Source organism: Artibeus jamaicensis, unplaced genomic scaffold (assembly GCF_021234435.1).
Source record: "Artibeus jamaicensis isolate MK-2021 breed Jamaican fruit bat unplaced genomic scaffold, CSHL_Jam_final contig_944, whole genome shotgun sequence".
NCBI classification, from domain to species: Eukaryota; Metazoa; Chordata; class Mammalia; order Chiroptera; family Phyllostomidae; genus Artibeus; species Artibeus jamaicensis.
Genome location: NW_026522020.1, coordinates 3582528 through 3596986, shown reverse-complemented (window position 1 = coordinate 3596986; position 14459 = coordinate 3582528). Strand labels below are relative to the sequence as shown.

Here is a 14459-nt window from a genome sequence, read left to right as displayed (position 1 = left end):
CTTGGCCGTGACAGCTTCACACTGTCCCCACGCTGGCACGCACTGCCCACCCCCCAGGCCAGGCCCCAGGCAGGGCTTCCTGGGGAGCCTCCCCCCAGTTTCCACAGCCTGATACTGCCCCCTCCTGCTGAGCAGGAAGCCGAGCCCGCAGAGTCGGTGCCCCATCTGAAGTCACACAGGGTATGACTGTGTGAAGTCACACAGGCATTCTGCCCCGAGAGCCCAGAGTGTGGCTCTGGACCAGATGGGCTGGGGGGGGGGGGTTCCTGCCTGCACCGGTGGTCAGCTGTGTGCACCTGGAAGAGTGGCTTGGCCTTTCTGCTTCCCTGTCCTTACATGGTGGTCACACTCCCTGGTGGGAGCGCACAGGGTGGTGGGAAGAGCCAGGAGATCATTTCTGTAGGGGGGGCGGGCACGGGGGGAGGCAGGCAGGGATCCCTGCATGGGCATCTTTGACTCCTTTTTCCAACTCTCCCCTCTTCCCATCCTGTCCCTCTTCCTCCTCCTCCTCCTCTTCATTCTTCCTTTTCCTCATCATCACTCGGCTTTGCAGGCCATACAGTCGCCGTCACAACTATCCAACTGGGACAATCCAAACAACAAAATAAAGAGCTAGGGGATTATAACCTGCAGTATAAAGGAAATATCCACGAGGCCATACCGATGTAAATATATCACTGAGTCAATAAATGTGGGAGAAGAGACAAATCTTTGATGAAGAAGAATTCCAAATACTTTTGGGTTCCCCACCCCCAAGGAAGCAGAGGGTGCCTGGTGACTTCCTTCCAAAGGGGAGGGTGGGAGGTGGGGCCGGCGACGTTAGCACTGGAACCCGGTGGAGCCTGCGTAAGCTGGGTGACCGAGGTCAGCTGTCCGGCCTCTCGCTAGGACAGAATGAAGGTGCCACCCTCTCCCCCCCACCCCCGCGCCTGTGCCCTTCCTCCCCGTGAGCCAGGCCCCAGTCCAATCCTCAGTAGACAGAGCTGTGCCTGGTCTTTGAGCCTCAGAGGTTCAGAGCCGCTGATGGGGATGAAGGGTGAATAGAGTCGCTACTTCTCCGCCCCGCCCACCTCCTGGCCACCCGCAGCCCGCGCTCCCGTGCCACCTCCGGGCCCTGGCTTGTTTGTTCCCTGCTCCAGGTCGAGAAGGTTCTTTTGATCCCTCCAACCCAACAGACATCCTCTGAGGTCAGCTTTGCCCTGGATTCTGCGGGCTCTTGGCCCCTCCCACACCACGCGGCCTCTGGGAAAGAAGGCTCGCAGAAGGTGGGCAGTGGGTAGGATGCAGAGGACCCAGGAGTGATGGGGGAACCTTCCAGAACAGCGAGGTTCGGCCTTCAGGGTGCCCGGCGCTGTGCTGGTGATGCTTTCCCATGGCTCTCCGGGAAAACCGTGTGCACGTAGCATTTCGTTGACGTAAGGATGTGCGTATACAACTTCCTACTGACAAATACCCACCCTCTTCATTGCACACCCCGCACAGCCGTCGATCCTCACAGGGCACTCGTGACCTTACTGAGCCCGGTGCCTGCTGTCTGCCTGGCTAAGCAGGTGCATCTCGTGAACGGAGGTAGTTCCCGTATGGACGTGGAACGCTGTTTTCGTTCACGGTAATGAGTGAGATAAAAGCGAGGTGACAGGAAAAGGCCGGCACTTCGCTGGGCCATTGTGTTTTGAAGTCGGGCGCCCACCTTTGCTGAGTCAGAGGGCGGTTTTCAGAAGGACATTTCCTTGGCTCTTAGTGCTGTTCTGAAGGCAACCGGTGCAGGCAGGGCAGGTGCTCAGGTTTACCTGCATTATCGCTCTGCCATCACTCCAGGCGGGACGGTCGGAACACACACGAGGCCCGGCCTTGCGTTGCGTGCTGAGCCCACGGTGTGGTGGACGCGGTGGGAAGACACGCGTGTCATGCAGAGAACATGGGACCCGAGTGACGTCAAGAGCCCAGTTAACGGTCCCGTCCAGTGAAAACGACCAGGAAGCGATGAGTTGTTGGTGCCGATGACTTTCATTTTTCAAACAATCACAAGTTTATATAATTTCATATTCAAAAGTGGCTATTTAACAGCTTGGGAAATTCCCGACGATGTACCCGCTGGACCGGCAGCAGGAGCCTCAGCGGGCCGGCTCCATCTCGCCCTGAGCTGGCCCCTCGTGTGCTGACGACCAGCTGAATCTCCGAGCTCCTCAGGGTCTCTACCTGCCGAGGGTCACTGCCTCCCAGCCCCCGGGCTGTGATTCCTGGCACCCCAGGCCCTTCTCACCCTGTCCATCCACGCCCACGACATGGCGCTCTGGTAGAGCACCCGTGGGCAGTGCCACGTCACTCCCGTCCAGCCCGCGGCGTCCCCCAGGGACGCTCAGCAGCAGAGTTTCATCTCAACGGCTCTCCGCACTTGCTCTCACCTCTGCTGCTCGGGGGCTGGGCGCGTGCTGGGGTCTTGGTTGGCGCTCGCTAGCCAGGCGTTTGTTGACTTCCTGATGGGCGGATTTTTGGTGGAGAGGGAACAAAGGGATGTGATATCTCAATGTCTGGAGTGAGCAGAGAATTTTCATCTTTGGAGGTGTTAACAATAGAATAGATGTTTCCAGAGCCGATCTGGGTTTCGTTTTTCTCGAAATCGGAGCCCTCAGACCCTCTTCCCAAGTTCTTGGCTCGCTTCAAACATCGTCTTGTTCTGCAGTCTTGGCCCTCCCAGCAACCAGGAAGGTTTGGAGAGACTTACTGAACACGCCGGAGCGTGCCTCTTTCGAGCTGACTGGCACCCCCCCCCCCCGGGTTCCAGGAGACCGTGCGGAGCTCACGCCCTGGCCTCTCGCCCGGGCAGTGATGCCCGACTCCGAATGTTCCCGCCCGTTCGGCTCCTGGGTCCTGGGTGTGCTTCTCTGGGCCCTCGCCAGGGCACCACTGAGCACGTGGCCAGATTCATTCGTGTCTAACATTTCTCTCCGGCTTCACAACCTGTGCGACTGCAAACCTCTTTGCTCCTGTTTTCAGCACCCGCCTCAGCTGCTTGACGAGGTCAGCGATGCCATGATCCAGGCCCAGAAGGTGACCTGTCTGCGGAGCGCGGTGCAGAGCAAGCATGAGAACAACTACAGACAGGCCCTGGTCACCATCAAGGACGAACTGAAGCTCACGGAGGGTCCGGACATCAAGGAGAACCTGCAGGACCAGATCCGGCGCTGGTTCATCGAGTGCAGGTGAGCGGGAGCGCACGGGTGGGGCCTGCCCCTGGTGGTCTCCGCCGCCCCAGGGACCAGGGTTCTCAGGCACAGAGGTGTGTCGGTCTATATCCGTGGGGTTTCCGGCTTCATCTTTAGCAAAGGGAAGTGGTGAGGCTAAGAGTTCAGGAACTAAGTTTTTGGAATGAAGTTGCCGGCGTCTTTTTCTTTAATGTGGGCCACGGAATGCTTCTGTGACCCCGTGGGCTGGAGCCCCATCCCCCCACCCTCTCCAGGCCGGGCGAGCGGCACCGGAGCACACAGACCGCCAGACTGGAGCTGTGCTTGGGGCGGAATCACTGTGTCACCGCGTGGTCGTGCGTGTGTCTGTGGTCATCTCCTCCTCCGGGAGGACAGGACACTCGCCACGGTGCGAGAGGGCTGGGGGTTGCAGAGCACGGAGACCTCTGTGTGCGGGAGGCTGTCACTCTGCTGTGGCGTGACATCTGCTCGCTCCTGTGGCCTCTCCCCCACCTAAACGGAAAGTTCTGGAGGACTGGCCCGGCCCGGGCATGCAGGGCTGCGTGCTCTCCACGCGTGTGCAGGGAAGCGTGTGGGCCACAGTGAGCCACCCCTCTGGCCCGGTCACACAGGGGGTCCGGAGGAAGTGGCTCGGGGCGGTCACACCCAAGCGGGACACGTAGGTAGGAAGACACCGTGTCGAGCGAACCGAGTCTTCTCGTTCAGTCTCGTCGGGTCAGAATGAAAACTGTCGTGTTCACGGTCAGTGAGGGTGGCGCGCCCTGTGTCATCGAACTTCTGTCACCAGGAGCTCCCCTCCCTTCTCCGGGGATGTCAGGGTGGGTGCCCACAAAAACGTGCCCTTGGGGACGTGACTCTACTTTCACACAGGCACTTCACGGTCCGGTTTATTTTTTGGTGGCAAAACCAAGTTGAAAGCACTATGTACAATTATAACCCCAAATAAGCTAAAATTCATAAAAGACACACACACGTGCATGTATGTTCATACACACATTTATCCTAGTGACTGTGTTCACATGTGCACAGACACTAGACACCGTCAGCACAGCTGCCTCTGGACACAACAGCAGCCAAGTGACCTTTTATTTTATGTTCTTCTGCGCCTTAGTAGTCTTGGTCACTAAGTATTATTTCTATAGTAAAAGCCTAGTTAAAAATGTATTAGAAGAAAGACAAGCAGTTGAACAAGCAACTGTTGGAGATAGTCCCAAATAAGCATTTAAAATTTTAAAACACCCTAACGTTTTAAAGGTTAACGCACTACTTGTGTAACACACTGGGAAGGCATCTTCATCGAAGACCGGGAGATGGGAGCTGTTCCCCTCCCCGAGGGCCTGGGAGGCTCCTGGGTGGGTGGCTGCCGCAGATCCTGGTGCGGCCGGGGAGCTGGGCGCGGCCCTCCCCAGGCTCCGGTTTTGGGGCTCCCTCAGAAACAGGCGCAACCCTCGGGGGCCAGACCCGTGAGAACAGGCACCGTTGGGTCCCCGAGCCAGCCGCCGCCGGGGGCCTGGCGGGGGGCAGCGCCCGCGGGTGTCTGGGCGTCTTTCACAAAGATGCAGCCCTCCCTCTCTGGAAGTTATGTGAGTGGAGGCGAATTTATCTTCCCAGCGGGATTACATTTATCTGACCGACTTTGATAATATCCTTCTCCTTGCTTTTTTAAGCCAAAGACAAATAAAGAGCAAATATTATCTTTTAAAACATGAAACGGGATCCACCCTCAGGCCAAATTCCGGCAGGGCACACAATGACAGCTTAAGAAATGACCAGAAGGGACGATTCACACACACCCCTTCGATCTGGAATGCTTGGCCTTGGCTCATTTAAATAATACTTATGGTTGCCAAAAAGGGTTATACTAAGATTTGTTTTATTTAAGCCAGTTTTTAAATTAGTTTAAAGGGAGACTTTTCCCCAGTGTTACAAGGAACACATGCGCCCTGCAGAGAATTCAGGGACGGAGCAGTTTGAAGGAGGACGTGGAAACCAACTCTGAGCTTCGTGTGCGAAGGAGACGTCCCTCCAGCCTCTGGGGTCACGTGGGCTTCTCCTCCCTGCATCTTGGTCTCCCTCCGCCCTTCTCACCTGAGGACACTTACAGTCACACTCAGGGCCCACTCAGGTAACCCAGGACCATCTCCCTGTCTTGTGGCCCTTGATTTAATCGCACCGGCAAAGACCCCTTCAGCACGTGAGAGAACAGAGCCTTCAGGGGCTGGGACCCCACGTTTGGGGACAGCCCCGTGATAGAAGCGCTGCCCACCGCCCCTCCGCTGGGGAGTCCGTAGTGAGGGACCACACGGACTGTGTCGCTCGGGCCAGCGCTGCCGACGGGACTCCCTCGAGTCCCGCTTCCCTGTGGTGCTGGACGCTGGGAAGCGCTGAGGGACGCTGAACACTGTGCTGGCCGTTTCCCTTTATTCACACTGAAGTGTAGAGAGCCACCTGCCATTAGTGGTGACCACAGTGACAGCTCAGTCAGGGGACCCTTGGTCTTCAGATGTCTTGTCCTGCTTCAGTCGCTGCTTCCCTTGTCTTGGGACGTGTTGTAAACTGCCCTGTAAGTTCCAAGATCCATCGATAAGCTTCGCTTTCAAGTATCATCACAGACGGCGGAGGGGGTGAGGGAAGGGGCAGGACGCGAGCGCTGAGCGGTCCGATGCATGGGGTGCAACATGTGGGGGGTGTAGGATTTAATGTTATCACCCAATGTTACCCCTATACGCTAATAAAAATTTAAAAATAGGTACATGGATAGGTCGATAGGAGTGAAAGAAAGAGAAAAGGAAAGAAAGAAAAAGGAAAAAAGCCACCAGGAGCGACTTCCCCAACCCCTGGGGGTGACCGAGGAGAACCTGGAGCCCCGGAGCTACCCGCCCACAGCCAGTCTGTGACACGGCAGCTGTTGTCACTCAGCAGGTGCCAACATCTTCCTCGGTTCCCTCATGGGCATCAGTGCCACCTGGGTGGCTGTCAGCTCGGAAAACCAGCGCTGCTCCTTGACCTTCAACCTTTGCAGGCTGTCCTGTGTGGAATGTTGACGTCTCTCCCGCCTGCGTCTTGTCACTTACCTCCTGGGACCCATGCCCAGTGTCCTGCCCGTCCTTCTGCCCAGAGAGACTGCCGTCCCCAGGCAGCGAGGCAGCTCCAGGCCTGGCCCCGAGGTGTCCCTGCTTCCTCAGGCCCCTTTGAACCATGTACGATGGAGGGTCTGGCAGTGATGGAGATGGAGGGGCCTCGTTCCGCGTCTGAGCCAGCACGCAGCCAACCACCAGGGCCAGCGACGGGGAGGGCCCAGGGTCTGCAGGCGGGAGCCCTGCTAGCTGTTAAGATGCTCTGCCTTTTTGTCTCGTGGCATCTATCATGTTACCCATCGGGGAAGATGATACTGTGCGTCTCTCACGGAGGGGCCTCGAAGCCAGGCTGCCGGGCTGGGAGCCGAGTCTCTCCCCACTGTGCTGGGCGCCTCCCACGGATGCCCTGCTGGGTGCCAAGGCTTAGAAGGGTTGAGTAAGGTTTTCTCAGGTTCATGGCTCATGAGAGGCAGGGCCAGAAAGCAGACTTGGGTCTCGGTTCCCAAAGCCACGATGCTGGCAAAGCACGTCTCATTCTGAACGTGGCAACCGCAGAAACCTTGTTCCGTGGGTTCCTGGCCCTGGGATGCAGTGAGTGCACCCGGTCATTCTGTGGGAAAAGGGGGCGGTTGCCAAGGCTGTGAGCCTCCTTAGCTGTGACCTGGGAACCCGGGGCTCTCCGTGTCCCCGCCTCTTCCTCCTCCTGCTTCCAAGCCCTGCGCACAGAGCTGGGGGACGGTTCTGTGCAGATGAAAGGAAGGGAGGGGGGATGATGGGGGTTGAGAGCGGGGCCCAATTATTTCATAGACAGCAGGGTGGACTGAGGGAAGTCAGGTAACTTGGCTAAAAACTTGGGTAGTTACCAGCAGAAACAAATCCTCGCGGGGGACTAGAGACTCTCTGAAATTCGTGCATTGTGTGAAACCGGAATTGGGTCTCGGGAGAAGGTTCAGAATTGTTCTCTCGGAGGACTTGTAAGGACATCAAAAGAAGCCACCAGAAGGCTCACAATAGACGTCTTCGGGTAGTAGGATCAGGGCTCTGTTTGTTCTTTTCTTTCATATTCCAAGTTTTCTGTGCGGCCTACACGTGACTTTCAGAGTAGAGAAAGTTTCAGAGGGCAGTGGGAGGGGGTGGGCACACCTGCGAGGGGCTCGTTATTTCACGTCCCTCGTGTAATGATATTTCCAGTCCGTTCACAGAAGCAGCTGCGGTCTGTGGTGGAGACACGAATGTGAGCAGGTCACTCCGCTGAGACAGCGAATTACTTTTTTCTGCCGGTCGCTTTCATGGGGAGTGAATGGGGGACGCGAGGTGGGAGGGGTGAGAACCCAAGGCCCCGGCGTTTCCACCACAGCCTTGGGGACAGGTGTGGCCCCCCCCCCCCCGTGAAATCGCGTGGTTTGATGTCAGTCGTCACAGTCAATCAAATTAAGAACGCCCAGCAGCTACGGGCTCTGGTGGTTTATCCAGGCGCCAGGTCCTGTTGACAGACGGGCCCAGGGGCTCGTGTACAAACTGGGTGGACACATTCCCCTTCTGTGGGCCGTGAACACTCCAGGTGACACTGGCCCGTGCGGGTCTCCGCCCTGGGCCTCTGTCCTTTCCTCACAATGGCAAGCCTGTGGGGGCCGGGCAGGGATTCTGTGGTGCTCTCCAAACCCCGTACCCCCTGCACCAGGCCTGGGCACCGAGGTGTGGCAGGCGGGGAGCAGCCGAACAGCCCAGCCCGCAGCGCCTCAGCCTGGAGCGCAAGCAGGAGCCGCCGGAAAGCCTGGGAGACGCCGCGTTCCCCCGGCCCCGGCCCCGCAAGTTTGAGTCTGGTGGTCTCAGGGGACCTGAGAGGCTGCGTCTAATTAGCGGCTGCTCCCTTTATGGGTTACTGTTCTGTGAGCATCCTAAACGGCTCGCAGCACGGGACCCGCCCACTCAGCACACGTGCCCGTGCACGCCGCGGTCCTCTTGACCGTGGGGCCCGAGCCACGTGGACTCGGCCCTCTGACCAGCTGAAACCAGCCACCCTGCTCTCTGGGCAGCTGCTGTGTGCGCTCGGCCGCAGCGAGCCCGGGGGCCGTAGGTCCCTCACCGGAGGTGTCATGTAGCGTCTGTCCTTCCGGGCCAGCTTTTCTCTCTCCACGTGATGTCCTCCAGGCTCGTCCCTGTTGTTGCAGAGGCGGGAGTCGCTCGTTTTGTGGCTGAATGGTGTTCCGTGTGTGTGTGCCCCATGCTCTGTGTCCGTGTTTCTGTCCGCGGGCATTCAGGGGCTTCCTGTGTCTCACTGCTGTGACCGACACGTCAGTGAACAGAATGTGTCATAGAACACGCTCGCTCTCCAGTGCTGCTCCTTGACTCTACACACACACCGCTCCACACTCACACAGCAAGCAAGTCCGCGACGCCAGCCGGGGGCCTGGAAATCACCGCAGTTCTCCAGCTCCTTGGAGATGGCGTCAGAGTCCCGCAGGCGAGGGCTCCGTCCCACAAGACGGCCCCCACTGCAGACCCCGGCCCCAAATTCCGGGTGTCTCCTGCACCACGGGTTGGCTGGCTGTAAGTCGGGGATCTCCCAACCCCCACAGGTTTGATAACTTTCTAAAAATGGCTCACAGAGGTGGGGAACCACGTTCACTGGTCTGTTACAAAGGATGCGAGAAAGGATGCAGACGAACGGGCGGGTGGAGCCCGGGGAGGGGCCGAGCTGGCGCGCCCACTGGGACGCGCCCCCACCCAGCACTTCCACCCGCTCACCCACCCGTGACCTCCCCGCACCCACACTTTTGGGACTTTGTACGGAGGCTTCTTCGTGGAGTCCCGATTGTCGTTAACTCAGTTTCCATCCCTTCCCGCCTTTCTGAGAGCAGAGGGTGAGGCTGGAATTTCCGAGCTTCTAACGCCGGCTCGGCCTTCCTGAGTGCAGCCCCACGCAGGAGTCCCCGAGCCTGGCCTCGCAGGACAGACGACACTCCTGTCACCAGGAAACTCCAGGGCATTTAGGAGCCCGCCCGGGTCAGGACCCGGGTCAGAGACCCCATGGGGGCTCCAGCGCTCCTGCCATGCAGGGAGGGAGCTCCGGGCCGGAGGCAGGCGCAGAGGCCACTGGGCACTTTTTTCTCTGATTTCACAGTGGGCGTGTGACTTCTCAGGACCCTGATTTTACTTCCTTTAGGTGGACACCCAGCGGCGGGGTTGCAGAACCGAGTAGTAGTTCAGAGTCTACTCTTACGAGGGGCCTCCTTACTCTCCCCATAATACCGTCCAAGGCCCCAGCGGCCTGGCCCGGGGTCCCCTCCCCACGCCCTCACCAGTACCCGCTGACTTTCGTCCCCAGCGAGGGCCATGCCAGCAGGGGGACAGGCGGGATCTCTCGGCGGTTTGGTGTGCATTTCCCGGATGGTTGGTGACGGCGATCGCCTGTTCATGGACCTGCTGGCCACTCAGTGTCTTCTTCGGAGAAGCGTGTATTCGGTTACTTTGCCCGTTTTTTCAGTCAGGTCGTTGTTTGGTTTGGCTTTGTTTCTGCCCTGCGGTCGAAGGAGTGCCTTCTCTGTTGCGGTGCCAGCGCTCTGTCACATGCCTGGTTTGCAGAGACTGTCTCCCGTTCCGTGACTGCCTTTTTATGCTGTTGTTTCCTTGGCGACCGAGCAGTGTGCGCGTTGCCGGCGTCCTGCCTGTCCAGGCTCTCGCTGCCCGCGTCTCGGCAGTGGACCGTGGTTCTGAGGGGCCTCTGGCCGGAGGCCGCCGCCACGCCTCCCGGGGCGCAGGCACGTGCAGGGAGTCGCCCTCGGGAGTGGCGGTCACCGCGGAGGAGTGAAAACCCGTGTGACCCCGCCCACTCTGCGCAGTCGCCGTGCCGGGCCAGTTGGAGGACTCGGCAGCTGCGGCCTCCGTGGTGCTGGATGGGCTGTCACGGGGCAGGCACTTCTTGTATGTTTAGCCCTTTGGTTTGTTCTGGGACGTGCTTACTTTCTGTGTCGCGTGGTGGCACGTGGCATCACGTGTGGGTTGCGTCTGACAGAAACTGTGGCGTCTCTGTGGCTCACAAACATGCATTTACCGCTGGGCGGATGAGGCCCAAGGATCTTCGGAAGTCAGCTTCATGCCTTTGTCTGCGTTGCTGTTTGTAAGAGGTGATCTTTGAAAGCAGCACCTCCCTGGACATTCCGCCAGCTCGCACCTTTCCTCCTCCTTCCTGAGCCCCCTGGATTCTGGGGTCAGGTGGGGGGTGGCCCCGCCCCCTGGGCTGGGAAGGTGGGTGGATGAGTGGTCCCTGGGGTTTTGAACCAAGGACACGAGAGAAACAATGGCAGGGGTTTGAATGGGAAGATCTCCCCATTCCTTCCCAAAGCCATGCTCTTGCCCGGGTCTTCACTTTCCTATTCAAATGCAGATTTAAGACAGAAAGGTGAAAAGTAAGGAAGATGGACCGCTTTCTCAACAGAAGGGTACCCAAATCAAAACATCGACTGTGTCCTCAGTAACCTACCGTCCCTTTTAATAAGACGCAAGCAGAGGGGTGGGCAGGGGGGTTCCTGAGGACTCAGGCAGGAGCAGAGACAGCGCCTTCAGATCTGGGAGGAGGTGTCCGTCTCGAGTGCTGACTGCTTGCCACGCCCCAGCACCACGCAGAAACATCCACGAATCCGCCAGACCTCGAGGGAGCGGCCCCGCGCTGCACGCCCCTTGCTCGCGTCTGCTCTGAGGAGCGCGGGCTCTGGTAACGAGGGCCATGTGCGGCCAATTGCCTTCACGGGGTGTCAGTGAATTTATGGGCAGCAAGTGACACTTCGGCGGCTTCTGTGCATGGCACGAGCCGCTTGCATTAGAACGCAGGGGAAATTTATGAGCCCGCTGACATGAACCGAGGTGACTGGGTGACTTGGGGGGCACCGGCCGGAAGCCCCTCCGACCATATATTTTTCATACTTGATGAAACGCAGATAAATCTCCGTCCTGCGTGTCTGAGACGGCGGGAGCTGTCGAAGCTCAGTGTCAGACCTGGGGCGGGGGCGGGGGTGCAGGGGGAGCGTGTTGGCGGTTCTGCCTCCTAAATCGCCGCAGACGGAGCTGCCCCTTCTCCCGGTGGCGTGAGGACCAGGACGATGTGCAGATATTTTCATAGGCCCCAACTTGGCCACATGCTGTCTCTCTCCCGTTCGCTCACGAATCGCTGAGTGGGTTCTGAGACATGGGCATCGCCCGCCACTCCACCCAGCCCGTGTCACGTGAAATGGTGTTTCTGGAGCTGAAGGCACTCTGGAAATTGATCGACAGGCACACAGTATTTGTCTTTGACCGCTGGGTGACTCGGCCTCATCCTCTGCACTGTGTGGCAGAGGGGCGCCGGCCGGGTCCTCGTTCAAGGTTTGCTGGAATCGCGCCACCAGCTAGTGCAGGAGCCCCAGGTCGCTTCGTGTCCAGCAAAACACCATTTCCATTACGCGTGTAGCCTCCCTGATGCTTCTATGCCGCGTGGACGGCCTTATCGGAAGGCTCTATTGCTGGGCCCCCGGTGGACAGTGTGCCTGCCGGGCCCTGAGCTTGGCCGGGCCAAGTCCAGGGTGGGCTGCGGGCGGAGGAGCCGGCCAGGGGCCGCCAGCTGCTCAGAGCTCTGCTCTGCTTGGACGGGTCTCTCCCACCTCCCAGGCCTCGCCTCGCCGGTCCCTGTCCCTCCTCTGTCGCCATGGTAATCTAATCGGGGCGCACACTGTCATTGCCGTCACACTGTTACTCCCGAAGGTGGCCCCAAGGTGAACCCCCAGTCCAGACTGCCGGAGCCCCAGCCGAGCAGTTAGGGTCCCCTCTCAGGTGTCTGGGGCACGTCTCAGCCTCCCCGGGTCCAGGACTGAGCTGGCGTCGCAGCCCCTCCCACTGCCCCCCATACAGCCTGTCCCGCCCCCACAGATGGCGAGCCCCACCCCCGGTCTGTGAGAGAATGCCATCAGCTCTACCTTCAAACTGTGCCCCACGGCCACCGGCTTTTCCCGAGGCATCTTCCCCTGCGTCTGGCTCTGAGCCTCCGCGGCCCTGGCCTGTGCCCTGTGGCCACCCAACCCTTCACCCTGCCCCACCCTGCTCCCCAGAGTCTGCTCTCAGGTGACGGCAGAGAATTCACCACCTGCTGCTGAGTAACAGCATCACCACCAAGCTACTGGCTTCCGACAACACCCCCTGGTGACCGCATGGTTTCTGTGGGCGGGAGGGGAGCACCTCTCGGTGGGTCCTGCACTCAGGGTCCCCTGGCTGCACAGGTGTCGGTGGGGCTGGGTCTCCTCTGCTCCCACACTCTCATGGCCGATGGCTATGCACAATCCCTGGGACCTCAGCGCCTTGCTGGCATTGGCCGGAGGTCCCCCGCCCCCGCCAGGAGGGCCTCTCACTGTGGCATCTGGCTTCACCCAAGTCAGCCAGGGAGTCTGGGAGCAGGTGCAAGTTACAGCCATAGAAAACGGAATCGGAGAAGTGGCAGTCCTTGTCCTGCTGTACTCTGCGGGTGACAGACAAGTTCCAGGTCCCGCCCCCACTCCAGGGAGAGGAGATCCAGGCTGCCGTGAACACCTGGTGGCAGAGAACCAGCTGCCCCACGGTCCGAAGCACGGAGAGTGGGAGCCTTCCAGTAAACCCCCCAGGCGTGGGGGGGGCGAGTCTGGGCCCGCTGTCCTGCAGCCACCGGCGGGCTGTGGGCTACCAGATGCTCCAATCACTGGGGACCCCACCCCGGGCACATCCTCCACAGGAAGCCCAGCCTTTGGGACACACTCCCAGGACTGTCCCTGCGTGTCTCGTTTTCCTTCTGGGGACCGGGGACAAGGGAGGCTGGAGGCTCTTGTGGCTCACTGCCTGGCCCCACCAGGATTCGAGGAACAGAGGCTTCCGGTGGGCGCCGCAGCCACAGGAGACCACAGGTGTGTGTCCCTGCAAACACAGACGGGCCAATGGCAGGGACAGTCAGCATTTCACACCTCATCAAAAGCAACATGACCGTTTTGGTTCATGTAGAAAAATCACTTGAAGAAATCAGATCCCTGCTTTTTATTTTTAAAACTTCAAAACAGAAAGACAAGGTGAATTTCCAGCATAACGAGCTGTAAGCTGAATAAAGACAGGTTCTCGTGTCTTCCATTTCCTGCTTTCCCCGGGCTCAGGCAGCGCCTGCCGCTTAGTAGAGCCTCTGTAAACGCACCTTAACTGGGTACGTGAATGAGTGAGGGAAACGCTGAGTGTCTTTCAAAACGAGAGAGCTGCACACCTGCTGCGCAGCTACCGCCGTCCTCCCCACAAGGGACCAGAACCACGGGAATGGCCTTCGTCCTCACAGTTAGTGCCATCATGCAAACTACTGTTAATACAGTGGCATCGAAGCAAGGAAGAGAAATAGGTGTTTTTTAAGAGAAATAAAAGCTGTTTTGAGGCGACGATAGGGTTGCCGTGGAGGAGAAACACGGAACGGCCGTCTGTGGTGTTAGGAGGAGGGGACCAGGAGGCGCGGAGGGAGTGCAGAGCACGCCGCCTGGGTTTCTGGTCCCTGCAGCGGTGACACGGGTGCTCGAGGTGATTGATAGAGAGGACACGATTTCAATTAAACTCCGGCAGGATTAGTTATCGAACCCGAAACTTAATTATTGAAGCCACTGTGATTAGTATAAGAACAATAGGGAAGGACAAATGGAACTGTATTTCCGAGTGTGTTACAAAGAAAAATAAGGCAGATGCGTGATGCTAATGTGCAGACACACACACAGACCAGCGACACAAAGCCTGGGGCCCAGCAGCTGCCACACAGATGGAAGCAAGTGGTCTTGAGAAATTAAGTAAAAAAGCAACGAGAATGGGAAGATGCCGTTGGGGTGACGAGGCCGCTTGATCGTTGAAGCTGCCGAGCCTGTGAAGCAGTGTGGAGACTAACTGCCCGAAAGGTCCAGGTTTTCAACTACAGGAACAAGAAATGTTGAAGGAAAATTGAACTATTCAACTGCAACAGTTACATAGTTAACAGGATACTCAGACCCTAAAATAAGAGGACACAGAAGGAGCTGGGGTGCCCGGGCGGAATTGGGAGGGGCGTCACATCCTGGACCCGTCAGCCGGGACCCCTGGGCCGCGCCCCCTCCTGCGAGGGGGCTCTGCAGTGGGAGGGGCCCGGGCCCTGTGGCTCCCATCCTTTGTGATGTCCCAGAAG

General features: G+C 58.7%; 1 protein-coding gene across 2 annotated transcripts in view; it reads left to right on the top strand.

Annotated features, from left to right (window-relative positions):
* IQCA1 (IQ motif containing with AAA domain 1) overlaps positions 1 to 14459 on the top strand; it is a 94580-nt gene that overhangs the window by 21102 nt on the left and 59019 nt on the right. For both annotated transcript variants that reach the window (XM_053655168.1, XM_037161508.2), the window contains exon 6: positions 2998 to 3203. In XM_053655168.1, coding sequence (XP_053511143.1) covers positions 2998 to 3203 — 206 coding nt within the window. The remainder of the gene's footprint in view (positions 1 to 2997; positions 3204 to 14459) is intronic.